General features: G+C 46.8%; 2 protein-coding genes across 2 annotated transcripts in view; both read right to left on the reverse strand.

Annotated features, from left to right (window-relative positions):
* Positions 1–10,718, reverse strand: part of LZTR1 (leucine zipper like post translational regulator 1) — a 118,201-nt gene extending 107,483 nt beyond the window's left edge. The window contains exons 1-4 of the mRNA XM_075910554.1: positions 10,534–10,718; positions 10,114–10,176; positions 1,822–1,878; positions 954–1,033 (exon numbers count right to left, since the gene is read on the reverse strand). Coding sequence (XP_075766669.1) covers positions 954–1,033; positions 1,822–1,878; positions 10,114–10,176; positions 10,534–10,718 — 385 coding nt within the window. The remainder of the gene's footprint in view (positions 1–953; positions 1,034–1,821; positions 1,879–10,113; positions 10,177–10,533) is intronic.
* Positions 10,114–16,992, reverse strand: part of IPO9 (importin 9) — a 125,051-nt gene continuing 118,172 nt past the window's right edge. Inside the window, exons 24-25 of the mRNA XM_075910552.1 lie at positions 10,534–14,831; positions 10,114–10,176 (exon numbers count right to left, since the gene is read on the reverse strand). Coding sequence (XP_075766667.1) covers positions 14,721–14,831 — 111 coding nt within the window. The 3' untranslated portion in view covers positions 10,114–10,176; positions 10,534–14,720. The remainder of the gene's footprint in view (positions 10,177–10,533; positions 14,832–16,992) is intronic.

A 16,992-nucleotide genomic window follows, 5' to 3' on the forward strand; every position in this document is an offset into this window, starting at 1 on the left:
GCCCGAAGCCTTCACAGGCTTTGGAAAAAAATGTCCATGAGGTTTTGAAGATGGGCTTGTGTGGGTTGTCATGACTGCATAGCCAGCAAAGAAACATTAGATGAGGGCATTCAAAGTCTTGCATTTATAGCTGAATCTTAGAAGGCTGTTCTATCTTGTATCAGACCCTGTGTGCAAATAGATTCCCTCAGTTATGCAATCTAAAGTTTAATAGCAAGGAAGAAAAGATCCCAAACAAAGCTGAAGCAATTACACAGCCTTGTTTAAGCCCTCTACAAAACTGGAAAGCCTCAGAGGACAGAGCTGTCCTACTGGACGATCCCATACATGTTTTCATGAAATAACCAAATCAGGTTATTGCTTAAGAGATTGGAAGGACATTTAACCTTTTTCAGAAGCACAAATAGTCCACTTCTAGTGACAAGGTCAAAACACTTTGTGAGATCAATAAAGGCTATGTAAAGAGGAATTTTTGTTTTTTTCCATTTCTCTTGTAGTTGTAGATAGATTACATCTGCAAGAGTCTGAAATATGGTTAAGGACAACTCAGGCAAAACTGATATTAAGAAGGGAAATGCCATAGCAGTTGTTATAGTCATTCCTGTTTTTATAGAAAACAATGATGATGGCATGTCTCATTTCTTGTGGTACTTTGCCTTCTTTCCAGAACATACAGAGCATCTCATGAAGGTACTATAGTGGGATAAGTTTTCCCCATTTATGACCTCAGAGTATGCAGCCTTTTCTGGAGGCCAAAGAAAGGAAATGCAAACCTGACATCCTGGTTGTGCATCAGCCATACAGAGGGACAGGGTATAACATCTACTGAACTGGAGATCTTTGATTCATGCCTACATACCTCCTGAAGTTAATGTTTCCTTTTTAAAATTAAAATACCACTCGATAAATTTTCAAAACATTAGTCATTCATAGTAGACAAGTCATTGGTTTACCAAACACAAACATGCTGCTCCCATAGACTACAGCTGAGTGGTGATACCGAGGTGCCGGAGGGGTCCCTGTGGTAAAAGCCCTGAGGGACAACACAAAGATAGAATTAACTGTTGCTTTCTGTGTTTCAAGTACATAAAGTCATGATTTAGTTGGATATGGAGATATGTGTTTTGGGAAGACAATTAAATTAAACTGTTTTATTGTTAACAAGCAAGGATTTTTATTTGTTCTATACTTTCTAACCCTCCTGACTATGATTTATGGTAGATTAAGTGTTATATCATGCAAAGGTGAAATATGAATATTGAAACAAATTCTGCAACGCTACTATACAGCTATGTGGTAAGGCAGCACACAACTCACAGCCCAGGCCGGAGTAGGTGATTTCAAGCTTTCCCAATCCTGGGAACTGAATGAGTTCCCTCTGTAATGAAGACAGCCTTCAGAGGGTGTCTGAATTACAGCAGCATCCCTGGGCTGCTCCATGGGCAGCAGTGCTTCCCTGAAACTCAGCAGCACCAATTGCTCCAGGGATGACGAATTGCACCACGAATTGCAAGGGGATTCTCGGAAGTCATCCCTACGACTACCACAGTTTTTCCACTGGGCTCTTGAAGACACTTCAAACAGCTCCCACTGGTTTATCTGATGTAAAGGAGCTGAAGCAGGGGTGAGGATCTCACCCACTCAAATACATGAAAGAGTTGGAAATTAGAATAACCTTAAGTCCAGGTAAAAAAAATGTTTTTTAATTGTTCTCTCAAAGAAGTTTTTACTGAAATTAACCCATTTTTGACAGCTATCAAGTCCAGCAGACTTCTATGGCATGAATTAAATCAGTAATAAACATGAGAAATAGTCTCATACCTGCACCAAGAGCAATCCTTTACATCAAATCTCAATAGGTCATTCAACATTGTTTTTCTGCAATGGAAAGGGATGGAAAAGAGGAAATGAATGATTAGCTACATATGCAGAATAAAGACAAAGTACAACAGCGCTACAATTATGTAAGAAGAGGAAAGCCAGAGCACATCACAGCTAGTTCAGTATGCTCTCTCTCTCAGTAGCTAGTATGAGATACTCCAAAGGAAGGTGCAAGGAACCCTATTGTTGGCACTTACAGAATATCCTGCACATATGAAAGTTCCTATGCCTTGATATCATGCAGGAGTTTATAGTCCTTGAAAAAACATTATTTCTTCTGCCCAATACATCTGTGAATGTTCTTGCTATCCACATAAATGGATAATTCTTTCCAATATCCTACTAAGTGTTTGGCATCTGGGATGCATTAGGGCAAGAATTTCTACAGCAAGTTATGGACCAAAAGGAAAAGTGTGTCTTTGTAGAAGTTTTAATTTCTTGTCTGTGTTATACAATGCACCTTCTTCCTTCGTGTTTTGAGAAAGGGTAAACAGAAGTGCATAATTTGTCTTTTTTATGTAACTCACTTACATACTTCTTTTATCCATCTCCTTAAACAGTCCCAGTCTTTTTAATCTTTCCTCGTGCAGTAGTCTCTCTGCTTGCCTATATTCACTGCTGACACCAAATACCCACCTCTCCACTCCTATTGGAGGCCTGATCTCCACTGGGGCTACGTCCACACTGCAAGGTTTTTGCACAAAAATGGCTGGTTTTGTGCAAAAACCTGCAGAGCGTCCACACCTCAAATGCACTTTTGCGCAAGTAAATCAGCAGTAAAACGGCAAAACAGAGGGCTTTTGCCAGTGTAGGTAAACGTCCTTCTACGAGGCATATCTCCCTTTAGCGCTACAGCTATTGCACAAAAAGGCAAGTGTGGATGCTCCAGAGGGGTTTCTTGTGCAAGAAATTCCTATGGGAAAAAGCACAGATGCTCTGATGACCATTTTGTGAATGGCAATCAGAGCTAACTTGCGCAAGAGGGTCCATGCAGTGTGGACACACTCTTGTGCAAAAGCACATCGCTTTTGCAATGCACTTTGAGGTGTGGATGTGCTTTTGCACAAGACGTTTTTGCGCAGAAACTCTTGCACAAAAGGCTTCTTGAGCAAGAAGCCAGTAGTGTAGACGGAGCCTGTCAAACTTAGCTGCATTAGATCCATTTTCTAAACAATGAGTCCACACCATCAAACCTGTTCCATCGACTTTAAGGGCCATTACAGTCAATTTTGGTACCCCTGCTTTCACGAGACGTCAAGATACATTTCACCTTGCATGGTTGACTTTTCAGTACTGCAGCCACAGCACTGTGAAAGTCAAGGTTCTTGACTTCTGGAGAAGTCCCACATTGTCCTGCTGTGACTGAACTGGACAGGGCTTTCAACTCTACCTGCTCTTTAGGTGAACAGGAAAAGCCCCAGGAAAATATGAATTTCATTTCCTGTGTAGCCAGCATGGTGAGCAGACCTCGGAACAGGCAGCACACCTGATCATTAGTCCCACGAGTTCACAGAGTTGCAGATGAGAATCAGCACAGAGCATGAAGGAGAACCTGAACCTCATTGCTGTGTGGGAAGAGGAATATGTTCTCACAGAACTACGAACCATCAAAAGTAACACAGATATCTATGCCCGTGGTCACCAACCCATTGATCGCGATCGACTGGTCAATCGGGAAGCCCCGACCAGTCGATTGCGAGGCATTCGGGACCCCCCCCCAATTTCCCCCCACCCCAAAGAAGCCCCACTACCTACCTCCAACAACGGGGTGGACAGAAGTTCAGCAGCTGCCCACTACTTCCGGGGTTTGAGGAAGTGCTCAGGCTGCTTCCCCTCCCCCAAACAGCCAGTGCCGTACCACAAAGCAGGTCTGTGGTGCGCTGGGGACTCTCTGTGCGGGGGGAGGTAGGAGTCCCCAGAGGAGGCATGAGCCGGGGATTCCCTTCTCTGTGTGCCGGGGGGGGGGGGGAGGGGAAGAGGGGGTGTTAGAAGTCCTGTGAAGAGGTGCACGCTCAAGCTTCCCTCCTCTACCGGGGGGGGGGGGGGCGGGGCGGGGCTGGGAGGAATCTCCAGAGGAGGCACGCATTGGAGCTTCCCTCCTCTGCATGGGCAGGAGGTTAGAAGTCCCGAGAAGAGGTATGTGACTGGACTTCCGTCCTCTGGGGGGGGGGGGGGGGGGGGGGTGTCCCTGGAGGAGGCACGTACTGGGGACTCCCTGTCCCCTGCCACAGAACCCACTTGCACTCTGTCCCCCGACCCATCCCCTGCTGCAGAACCCACTTGCACTCTGTCCCCTGACCCCTGCTGCAGAACCCACTGGCACCCTGCCCTCTGCCCCAGCACCATTAGCACTCTTCCCCTGTATCATGTCCTTTGCTCCCACCACCACAGTTGGGGCCTGTGGTGGCGCATAGTGGTTCCCCCGCATGCTGCACCCTGTAGTGGCACGAACAGACTCCGCCAGCCAGTAGAATAGAAGGAGTTTATTGCTGCTCCAGGATACAGCACAGCACAGATGTAATCTGGTTACAGGGCAGGCCTAGGATACTTCAATCCCCCTTGAGATGGAGGAGACTGGGCCCTTAAATCCCAGCCCCTTGCTTAGGCTGGTTCCTCCATGATTCCAGACAGAAACTAAAACTCTCTTTGAGCCCTGCCCCCCAGCCAGGTGCTGGTCTCCACCCTCCTCCCTTTGTCTCTCCCTGAGAGGCTGAGCCTGGGTGTCTGGGTTAATCCACATTTGGGACAGTCAGTGAGAATCCCCCATCCCAGCGCAGGGGGACCCCGGGTCAAAGAGCAGACAGCCCCCCACTACGCCACAGGGCCACATTAGTGAGGTTTGGGGGGGAGGGAAAGGTTGGAGGAGGGGTTTTTTTACATCTCACTTGTGTGGCCCCAACTGACTTTTCTGTGGGTCAGTGACCCCTGACTCAAAACAGGTTCCCCGCCCTTCTCATAAATAAAGACAATGCTGAAACTTTCTGTATTTGACATAATATTTTATTTAAAAATGAAGCCTGGCCAACAAACCCCCAACTGGGGCCAAGCACCCATCTGGCCGTAGCATTATAACACTCCTGTATCCCCGTCCCGGACTCTAAATCTGAGCCTATCATACATTGGAACCCCCTTCCTGAGCCTCTCACATCCCTAAACTCCTGCAGCCCCACATCCTCAGTCTTCTGCCACAACACTCCTGAACCATCCACACACTGCCTATCTTACTCCCAACCTCCCTGCCCTGAACCCCTCACATACTCCAACCCAAACTCCCGCACCCTCACATCCACAAGCATGTGGTTTGCTCAGTACCCCAAACCCAACACTCTCCATTCTTGAGCCTCCTCCGCGAGCCAGCATCCCCTTCTCCACCTCCTCCTGCATCTACATTCCCTCCCAGACCTTGAACCTCTCACCCCTTTCCACACCCAAATCCCTCATTCCCACCCCAGAGCCCACACATCCTGTCTCAATCCAGTGAGGATATGGCTAGACTACAGGAGTTTTTCCGGGATTCCAGAGGTATCCCGGAAAAACTGTTCTGTGTCCAGGGATGCATTTGTTCTTCCGCTTTTCTTAGCGGAACAGCAAACATGCTCTTTAGGTAACCCCTGTATTCCTCATTCAATGAGGAATAAAGGGGCTTCCGAAAGAAGGGGTTTTTCTGACATTTGGCCCAGTCTAGACAGAATAGAAAAAAAAAGTGGCAGTGTAGCCATACCCTAAGAGTGTATAAGGGCTGGGGATAGAAAGTGATGAAGAGGAGAACAGAGGGCGGGGCTTCAAGGAGGGGGTGAGGTTTTGGGGGAAGGATGGGGTGGTAGATCTTGGTTTGTTCTGTCATTTAAAGATTGATCTTGGACATAAAAAAGTTGGAGACCACTGATGTACACCAATATTGCAAATGACATATTGGAGAAGGGCATTCCTGGCATATCCTAGCAGTGCTGAGAGAAAATAAATAAGCTGAAAATAAATAAGTCATACCAAAGGAAAAAAGGAGGCAAAATGATGGCCTGGATTATCACCGCAAACATGCTGCTTCGATGAGCAGTTACAAGCGATCTTTGAAGGGCGGAGCTGACCCGCTTCTCTAGGGCACCCAAGACACTGCTGAAGCAGCAGCATGGAGGACAGTGTAGATGAGGAAGAGGAGGAGAATGGTTGGCAGGTGAGAGGGGCAACTGACAGCCAAGAACTTTTTATAACTTTGGAGGCAATCCCCTACTCCCAGGACATCTCACTGTCAGGCACTGATCCTGGGGAGGGCTCTTCTGATGAGTTCACATTTTTTATTATTCTAAAAGTGGGTTAAGGCAATTGGGTGTGATTTGTGGTGGCCATTGTGCCTGCAGTGAAGGATCCCCAGACCAGCTTGTTAATGTGTCTGGGAGATGGAGCAGGAATCTTCCCTGCAATCTTGCACATCTCCATAAAGCTCTCACAGAGAAACTCTTTACTCCATCTCACAAAGTTTCTGGGGAGACCTGCCTTATTCCGTCCTCCATGATAGGACACCTTTGCACACCAAGCCAGCAGTAAATGGTCTGGCATCACTGCAGCACAATGGATTATAGTATAAGGTTCCTGGCCATATTCAGTCAGCATCCGCTCCCTATCATTCTGTGTGATTGAAAGACTGACGTCACACATGGCAACCTGGATGAAGCAGGGGAAGCTATTAGTCAATGCCTCTGCAGTAAACCTCGTTTTGCTCATCATCAATGAGCTGTGGCTTGAGCCCCTGCCCTGTCACACAAGGACGCACTTCTCTCTCCCAACCTTTGCCTGCATGCTCCTGTGGGAAGGGAAAGATGCACTCTCCCTGCAAACAGTGTGTGCCAAATACATGGCACCATGTGAGCCCCTTCCCTGCCACCACACCCAGTCTCCTCCCTCCCACAGGCTCATGTTCTGGCCAATCCCTTTCCATGCTGGCCCCCAGTCAATTCCAGCTGCTCTCCTAAGAACTCTGTGGTGTACCTGCTGCATAGTGGCCACTTAAAAACATAACTGTGGCCTTGTACATAATGCATCACTGTTGTCTTTAGACAGACCTTCTTTTTATTGTAACAGATTAGGTTTTACACTCCACAATGAATCTCCAGAAAAGTCTGGGCTTCACTTTTCACAGCGGGAATAGCAGTGAGCCTGCTGTGCACGCTCTCACTTCCCCCAGCTATCTGGCTGGCACAAATCTGCAGACAAAAATGGACAAGAGATGAGATGTTCAAGCAAGTGAAGGAATACATTGCCAGAGGAGAGGAGCACAGAGCGTCAGGACAGGAGACTGTGCAGGGAACCTGAAGTAAGGAACCAAGAGAGTCTTGTTCTCCATGGTAGATATGATGGAATGCATGGCAGCTTTCCAGGACACCTACATGCACACCTCCAGCCCCTGCAGACCAATCATCCTTCTTCATCAAGTTCCACAGCCTCCTCTCCCGGGGCCTAGAATCCAGGGGAGAGGTGGAGGAGTCAATCCTCAGGGATGCATCACAAAACAAAACACTGTCCCTTTCTGCAATAGTAACACACTCACACAAACATCAAAGTTCCTGTCCTCAATTCCTTTTCTGTACCTGCTTTGTTCCCTAAATAAAAACACAGGATTTCTAAAAAACAGTCTCTTTATTGGTTGTGCTGAAGGGCGGGGGGGGGGGAGAGAAGGGTATTTACAGGCAAGCACACTGAATGCAAGGGCACCTCGTGAAGAGCAACATGCTTAACTCTCAAATCCAGCCATTTATAAAGCTATCTTCCACAGCCTCTCTTGATTTGTAATGCTCCTCACTGTGTTCTCCTTATTGCCTCAGTGCCTAGCTGCTCATAATCACTGGCTAGGTCTGCACCTCAGCCCCCAACCCTGACACATAACTTTCCCCCTTCTTCTCACAAATATTATGGAGCACACAGCAGGCTGCCACAACAATGGGAATGTTGCTTTTAATAGGTCAGACTCCAAAACATTCCCTTTACACACCCAAAAGCACACATTCTACCACCATTCTGCTCTTGCTCAGCTTGTAGTCAAACTGCTCCTTATTGTGTCCAGGCTTCCTGTGTAGGGCTTCATGAGCCACGGAAGCAAGGGATAGGCTGGGTCTCCAAGAATCACTATTGGCATTTCAATGCTTCTGATGTTAATTTTCTGGTCTGGGAAGAAAGTTCCAGCTTGAAGCTTTTTAAAGAGAGGAGAGTTCCTAAAGATGTGCACATCTAGCACCTTTCCCAACCATCCCACTCTGATGTCAGTGAAGCAGCCCTTAAGATCCACATGTGCCTGCAGCACCATCAAGAAGTACCCTTGTGGTTTATATATTCCTTTACAAGGTGGTTGGGTGCCAAGATGGGGATGTACATTCCATCTACCACCCCACGGCTACATCTCTATTGCAGCCTTCTTCCACAAAAGCTTATGCAAATGAAGTGCAGAGTAGAATGTGCTTCTTTTGCATAATTAATTAGCAGCCATTTTTGTGCAAGAGGCTTTTGAGCAAAAAGGAGCTGGGTAGACAGCTGGATTCTTGCAGCAGGTTCTGCCTGCGATGCACCCGGACCTGATGCAGACAGAGGAAGCTCCGTATTCCCAGAGCAGCCTCTGTCCTCATCATGCTCCTCAGGACTAGAGCAGCCCCCTGTGATTACTTTTCTAATTGATTAGTCAACAGATTTTCTGTCGACTAGTCGAGAAGGGTTAGGCAATACCAGCACTCAGTTTGGCTAATGCCAGTTCACAGCATAACCTTCTCAGCTGCTGCTCTGCACTGCACAGCTTAGGGAAGCCATCAGCGAAGGCGCTGAGTCGGTCCCTGTTCCAAGCATTTCTTTTCATTCATCACCACACTAAGGATGTTAAGGACTAGTCGACTAGTTGACTATCCAATAAGCAAATGCTTAACGGATAGTTGAGTTGACTAATCGATTCCCCGCCCCCTTGCTGCCTCTATTGGATAGAGGCAGCAAAAGGAGAAGGAAGAGGAGGTACTTCAAAGGCAGTGTTGCACAGCTGACCTGGTATAGTGTTTCAAAGCGGCAGCACTGCATGGAGCCCCAGGTCAGCTGGGATTTTCAAAGGAGGAACATAGAAGTGCCTATCGACAAGTGGATGGAAATTCCATCGACTACTTGACTAGTAAATTAACCGATATTTAACATTCTTAAACCACACACACACACACACACACACACACACACACGGCTGAATGAAAAGAAATGAGTGGAGCAGGGACCGACTGAGTGGCTTCCTTAGACCGGGCAATGCAGAGCGGCAGCTAGCGCTGGTGTGTGCTGAAAAATGAAAAAAAAAATGCGTGGAGCAGGGACCAACTCAGCTCCTTCACAAATGGCTTCCCCAGGCTGTGCAATGCAGAGCACCAGCTGGGGGGGATGCGATTAATGAATAATTCTAATCGATAAGCTCCTGCTTATTGGTCAGTCGACTAGATGATTAGTCACTAGCATGCCTTATTCCAGGCCCCACCAGTTAATCAGAACCAGTAAGCATCAGCTTTTAAGGGTGATGCTTGCCAATGAATCTTTCACATCCCTACCACAAAGATCACTACATTCAGCCTATTTCAGACCAATGTGAGGAAACAAGAGAGCCTCAGACACTTCACTGAGAATTCCCTGATAGCCTCTGACCCTTCTTTTAAGGGAGAGCTAAAAGAGGAGGGTTCCAGCTCCTGCTGACCTGGCAGTATGACTGATGGAGAGAAGCACTCTTTCAGATAAGCTTTAGAAATCATAATCACCTTATAAGCTAGACCAGGAGACAAACAGATAACCAGTGAAGAGCCCAAAGTACTAGTGTCTCATACTTCTAGTGAGGAAGCCTGCTCAATTCTGCACAAGCATAGGATCAGACTGGTTTGAAGTGCAGCACCTTTGACACCTAATCTTGAGGGGACAAAGGACTGAATAAGAGTGCCTTGTCTGCAACTGAAAGGGCTAGATGGTGACAGTAAACAGCTGAGTAGGATGCTGCTATAATACAAGTGTCACAGAGTAGCCACAGGTACAGAATCACTTAAAAAGTCCCAAACCCTAGTAACAATAGAATTGTGGGTTGTCAATACAACCTGCATGTCCACTCTACAGAATGTTCAGTCTAAAGCTCAGTGGCTGCACAGCCTCCATCTAACATTAACAAGCGTGACAGGAGCAGGACCAGCAGGGAAGCTGCCTGGCACCAACATTACTGGGGCCAGCCAAGGCAGGAACACTTACCCATTATCACCACCAAACACATAGATGGCATCCCGATAGGCAACCACAGTGTGTTTACTGCGCCTGAGAGAGAGAGAGAGTCTGTCAGACTTGGGGAGTCGTCACCCTGACCCAGCCGCTCTCCCAAGACCCTTCAGCCCCGCCCCTCTTCCCTGGCCCCTCAGCACCAGCCCCGCCCCCTCAGTCCCTGGCCCCTCAGCGCCAGCCCCAGCCCCGCCCCTCTCCCCTGGCCCCTCAGCTCCAGCCCCGCCCCCTCAGTCCCTGGCCCCTCAGCGCCAGCCCCAGCCCCGCCCCTCTTCCCTGGCCCCTCAGCACCAGCCCCGCCCCCTCAGTCCCTGGCCCCTCAGCGCCAGCCCCGCCCCCTCAGTCCCTGGCCCCTCGGCGCCGTCCCGCCCGGCGCGCGCTCCTCCGCCGCCTCACCTGGCCCCCACGAACTCGTCGCACGGCGGCAGGCGGCGCCAGCGGTGCACGGTCTCGAAGGGCCCGAAGTTGAGGGTCAGATACTCCACGCTGTCCGAGCAGCTGTGGTCAAAGTCCACGCTGGGCGCCACCTTGGAGCTCCCGGGCCCCGCCACGGAGGGGACCCCGACCGCCGCCATCGCCATCAGGAAGGCCCGGACCCACAGCCCGGCGCATGCGCAGCAGCGCCGGCGGTCCAGCGTGCCCCGCGCCACCAAGAGACTGCAACTCCCAGCATGCCCCGCGTCTTGGGCGACAGACAGAGGCTGCTGGCTCCCGGACACTTGGGGAGGGGGCGGGGCATCGGCACACGTGGGCTAGGGGCCTCCCCCCACGCGCCACGCCAGGCAGGTGCAGGGACTGGCGGGCTGGAGCCAGGGAATTCCTGGGGCGCTCAGGTGGCGTTTGGAGCAAGAGCGTGTTACCAGGCCCAGGTAGAACGGCGCCAGCTGGCCGCGCTGCTTTCAGACCCTTCCCCCAACACATTTGGGAATAGGGTTGTCACATGGTTTAAACAAAAATACCCGACGCACTTGCCCTGACATTACAATCTACAGGGCATCTAATTTAGAAAATACCGGACATTTCTATTTTCTCAATTTGTTTCCCAACCAGAAAGCTCAAATACTGGACGGTCTGGTTCAAAACTGAACACCTAGCAACCCTATCTGGGAATTTATTTCAAGATCTGAAATCTAGGTGATTTCCATGGAAAGGTAGCGCCCCTGCTTACTGCAACCCCAACCCTGGAGCACCCTGGTATCCAACCAGTTCTGAAGCAATAGCTATTCCTACACAAACACGGCTCCAGCAAAATCTCTCCCAACCCCGATAGTCCAGTAGGGCTGGGAAAGACTGGAACTCAGACCGGTCCTCATTCCCAGACCACCACCCACCTGGAGATTAGTCACTATAGCATGGCAGGTACACAAAATTTTTCCTCATCTACTACCTAAGTGTTTCCCTCCTTTTCTTAAGTGAATTCAGTTATTCCTAATGATTTTCCTCCCCCCATGCTTTGCCATATTCAACAATCCTACTTGTGCTCTCTCTCCCTAGGCATCAATCAGCTAACAGGTATCTATGTACCTTTTCTGGTCATTCCCTCCTAACACAGCCCCGGATCATTTCTGTCACTCTCCTACAAGAGCCCTGTTGTCCATCAGTACATTGGTGCCCAGAACTGAATGCACTGCCTTATTACAGCTCAAAGGGACAGACACTGGAGCATTTCGTTTTTTTCCTTCCTACCCCAAATCCCCAGTTACACTTAGACCCAGAATAAGCCCCATACCACAGGCTTTACTGGAAAACCTTGGAGGTGGGCAGGCTGTTCTAATGCCCTCCCCCACAGCACTGTAGAGGACATTAGAGATTTATGTTAGACCACATTTCTAGCATAAATTAGAAGTTACAAACTGGATTATAAACCAGAAATAAGTTTAACAACTATGAAGATGTAAAGGACTAGTCAATTCCCCCTCCCCTGCTGCCTCTACAGGTAGGGGCAACAAGGGAGAGAGAAGAGAAGGTAACTTCAAAGTGGCAGCCTCACATGGAGCCCACGCCCAGGCTCCATGTGGTGCTACCCCTTTGAAACGCCGGTGTTTCAGAATGGCAACCCCACATGGAGCCTGGGGTCAGCTGGAGACTCCCTTGCTGATCCCAGGCTCCATGCAGCACTGCCACTCTGAAATGCCAGCAGAGCCCAGGATCAGCTAGGGACTGATCCCGGGCGCCAGCACAGCATTTCAAAGCATGCAGAGCCTGGGGTCAGCTGATCCCGGGTTCTAGGGAATGCTGTGCAGATCCTGGGGTCCCCAGCTGACTCCAGGCTCCACATGTCATTTCAAACTGGGAGCACAGCATGGTGCCTGGGGTCAGTGGGAGACTGAGTCCCCCGCTGACCCCAGGCAGGTGTTTCTGCTTTGAAATACACAGGAGCCCCCTGCTGGGGACTCTTGTACATTTCAAAGCTGGCGCACTGCTCTTGTGCATTTCAAAGGGTAAGCACCCTCATGGAGCCCAGAGTCAGCAGGACTTCCTGCAGGCCTTGGGCTGCACACCCAGTTCTGCATTCCTCCTTTGAAATGTACAAGAGCCCCTCTTGGGGCTCTTGTACATTTCAAAGAAAGAATGTGGAAGTGCCTATGGACTAAGTCAATGGAAATTCTATCATCTTCTCAACTAGTATATTACTCGTTAGTTAACATACTTCATTTCCATGCCACAAAACACACTGCTACCCTCAAACATCTGGCCCTTCACTTACCTGGAAGTGTGCATGACTATTTTAGAGCCCTGTTTCCAGTGTATGGGATATCATCAAGCAATATCTGATGGCTCCTTCCTGCATTCCGTGTAGTTGAGATATGCCTTACATTTTCAGCACCAGGGCACCAGTGTTTTACAACAGGCCCTCTTAACATTCAGGAGCAAAACTTCATCAGCTATCATGCTAAAGAAATGCTACAGCATTATGTATCTTCTATTACTAATTTCAGGAAAGAACCATCTGATTCTTCAGCACAGTTAACCTCAGGATTTCAGAGAGAGAGAGAGAGACTGAGAAAGCAAGTTTGGCACACAAGTCAGATATTGCAGAAGATATCCTACAGCACTCAACCCTTTTTACTCCATTCACATGCAATGACAGAATGTAGTGTCTCTTCTCCTTCCATCATTGCTTCAGGAAGGTCGGGGCAGTCCTGTTGCATTTTTTTAAATGTTAACATTAACAAATAAACTAGGAGCATCAGCTTTCCCTGGGTTACTAAAAAGGAGAGTTAATTTTTATTTCAGCTGAGGAAAAGAAGAGCCACATCTTAGTAAGTTCAGCAGGGCTTGAGGTCATACAAGCTTTGTGAAGACGTACGGCCTTGTACTAGGTTCCTTTATAACTCCCACCTCCCAAACTAAAAGACCAACAGAAGAGAGTTAACTGATGGACCATACAGGAAAATGGTTCTCATTCTGCCTAAAAAGATATGAAAGCTGCAGAGGCAGTTACAGGTTTCCCCTCCTGCCTAGAGGGCCAATAGCAAACCAGGTGAATAGTCTCTAGGGAACAATTAAAGGAGAAGCTTTAACGGGCAAATGTGTAAAAAATTTAATTATTTCCTTCTATGAATCTGTTCATGCTAGGATATATTTTAGTACTTTTATCTTCGTTTTCCCCAATAGGGAACAATAGGCAAAGAAGTTTTATGAGATACATTGCTCTGTATATTTGCATAAATAAGTCTGTAATGTTATTTTACCATCCTATAAAAATACACATACTAATTTGTGGACTATAGCTTGCCCACTTCATATACATCTCAGTAGTGTGAAGGAAGTAGTGAAGTATTTCAGAGAACCAGTTTTATGGAATAAAGAAGTTACATGTATTTTCTCCCTAAACAATTATGATGGTTTGTATTGAGTAAAACCAGTCTTCAGTAGCCACATTCCACCAGAATTAAGACTGAAGTGGTAGCTTCCTGTCAGCATGTGCATACAAAAGCTTTCGCAAAGTTGCAAAGTTAAAGACTAGATAGAAACTCCCACCCACAATACGAAACAAGATGTTCATTTAGTTTTATTACAGCTTCCAATCCAAATTCTTGTAAACAGAGTCCATATTGTTTAGGCATCTCTTTGATAAAAGTGTCTGTAGTTTTATAGAAAAGTCACATGGTAAGATCAACATTTTACCCTGTTAAGTGTTATGCAAGTGCGAAGAAAAACAAAACTTTCAAAGTCTCAAAATACATCCAAGCAACCTACAAAAGACCTGATTCCGCTCTCATTTTGTCCAACTGTGTTGTGTGAAACTCAGTTATATGCCTCTTCAGAGGCAAATATAAAGTTTTTAAAAAATATTTAAGGACACATTATTTTAAGGACCTCCTGGAAAGGTGTTTTTTTGTTTTTTGTTGTTTTGGTGGAAAACAAAAGTGTTCCCCTGGTGATAGAGTGCAAAGCTCAGTCTTGTCTTCGGTGTTCTCAATAATCCTTCCCTTTACAGAGTCATGGTAAGACAAAGCTCAATACTTCGGGATGAGGAAGATCACATCTGTAACAGGTGAACACTGGAAAAAGTTTCATGTTTAATCACAAAACATGGAATAAGCTAGAAAAATATTGTCCAGCTATGTCAATACAGTTCATATGCCAATGGCCTGAAGCACTCTTCTCTCATTCTCATTGAGATGGTCTGAGAACATTGCATAGCAAGGCTGCTGTGCAAACTGACAGAGGAAATCAGTGAGATAAGCCTAGAAGGTAGATGACAAAGGACATAGTTAACATATTTCAATACATCTATCATTGCTTTACTTTGGACATTACAATTGCATAATGTGAGAGAAGACAAAGTGAACGAGCACAAACGAAGAGTGGAGGGGAAAGGGATACTGTGCTCAGCTAATAAGACAGATGCCTAATGCAGTATGGTCTAAGTACATGCCAAACAGACCAAGCCAAATGGGGTTCCCAAGCTCTAACCAAGGCATAGGTCAGGGAACACAGAGCCAGTCAGATCATTTACTCAAGACAGAGCATTGGGAGGTGTCTATGAGTACGCTCTGCAGTGGAAAGAAGCATTATTACAATCTGTTTCCTAGATTCTGACTGATTACTCACTCCATCTCCCCACAACCCAGGACTTCCCTGTAGCAGAATGTATTGTGTCACAGCTAGTTCAAAAAGTCACAAATGACAAAGCTTCTGTTGTTCCCTGACAAACTATGACATAACTTAATACACTTTAGTCCAGCAGTTTCCTTCTTAAATACATGCTTAGTTTTTCCGTAATGAAAATTTCACATTGTTCATCCCCTCACCAGAAGTCAGAAGAAAACAGGCTGCCGCAGAGGGCTGAGGAATAAGGGGAAACGTGGTGAAAGGAGGTTACAGTAGACGGAGGGAAGAGGACAACAGTTGGAAGGATAAAAGCAGGCAGAAAAGCAGGACACGATAGGTGCAGAGGAGGTAGAGATGGGGTAGACAGGAGCACAGAGACAGTGTTAAAGGTGGTAGCAGGGCAGAAAGGCACACTCCTTTGTAGAAACTGAAGGAACCTGGGACTCCACAGTTTATACTTCCCTTTCCTCGTGGCAAAACCTGGTGAAACCCGCTGGCCACACAGAGGATGGCAGCATGCTACTGCTATCAGTTACTCCCTTAACACAGTTGGTATGGTACATGGTCAAAACCCTGCTAATGCTCAAAGCAGGACTGAATACGGTTTCATGTGATGGATTTTTTTTTTTTTTAATCAGAAACTCCAAAAAAGAATGGTAAGGTTGCAAAGTCGTGTATTCAAGAGTCGGGAAATGCCAAAATTAAGATTCCTACACAGCCTCAATTCAGTCCCCATGTGCTTTTGCAGCAATGTTATTTAACTGGATTTTTTTTTAAAAGAAGTTGAAATGCCTCAGATTTGCATGTGCTAGAACTTATTTGTTCTTTTAAACTAGGAAATTCGGAAGAAGTGGGCTGTGCCCACGAAAGCTCAAGATACCATCTACAATCATGTTTTGTTAGTCTATAAAGTGCTTCCAGACCATTTGTTGTTTTTTTTCTGAAAAAAAAAAAGTGTTAAGTGGCAAAGTCAAGCACTAAAAATCAGGAAATGCCTGAAACTTAGGTGGTCTGCACAGCTTTAATTTTGACCCATTTCACATATACATTGTGACAAGTCATTAAGACGGTTATGTAATATATCTTCTCTTGGTTCAGCATAAAGCCCTATGGTTTATTTAGGCCATAACACCCAAGCACTGCACTAATTAAGCAAACTTGGCCTTGTCTGGTAATAAATATGAAACATCACAGACTCACACCTCTCCTATCTTCCATAAGTTGCAAAGATAATTACTGGTGGCTTATCTTCTAAGTCAGCTCCTTGAGTATTCTAGGACAAATTTCATCAGGCTCTGCTGACTCGGCCATAAGAATGGCCATACTGGGTCAGACCAAAGGTCCACACAGCCCAGTGTCCTGTCTTCTGACAGTAACCAACATTGGGTACCGCAGAGGGAATGAACAGAACAGGGAATCAAGTGATTCATCCCGTCACTCATTACCAGCTTCTGACAGAGGCTGTTCCTGTCGATCCTGGTTAATATCCATTGATGAACCTATCCTCCATGAATTTAGCTAGTGGTTTTTTTTTTTTAAAATAAGCACTCTTGGCCTTCAGAATACTCTGGCAAAGATTTCCACAGTTCAACACAATTGTATGAAGAAACACTTTGTTTTAAAGCAGATGCCATTAATTTCATTTAGTGACCCCATAAGTTCTTGTATTCTGAGTAAATAACTCTTCATTACTCTCTCCACACCAGTCATGATCTCAAAAATCTCTCATGTCCCCCTTGAGTTTTTTCCAAGCTGAAAAGTCCCCATCTCATTAATCTCTCCTCACATGGAAAC

This window comes from Pelodiscus sinensis, chromosome 27 (assembly GCF_049634645.1).
Source record: "Pelodiscus sinensis isolate JC-2024 chromosome 27, ASM4963464v1, whole genome shotgun sequence".
Lineage (NCBI taxonomy): Eukaryota > Metazoa > Chordata > Testudines > Trionychidae > Pelodiscus > Pelodiscus sinensis.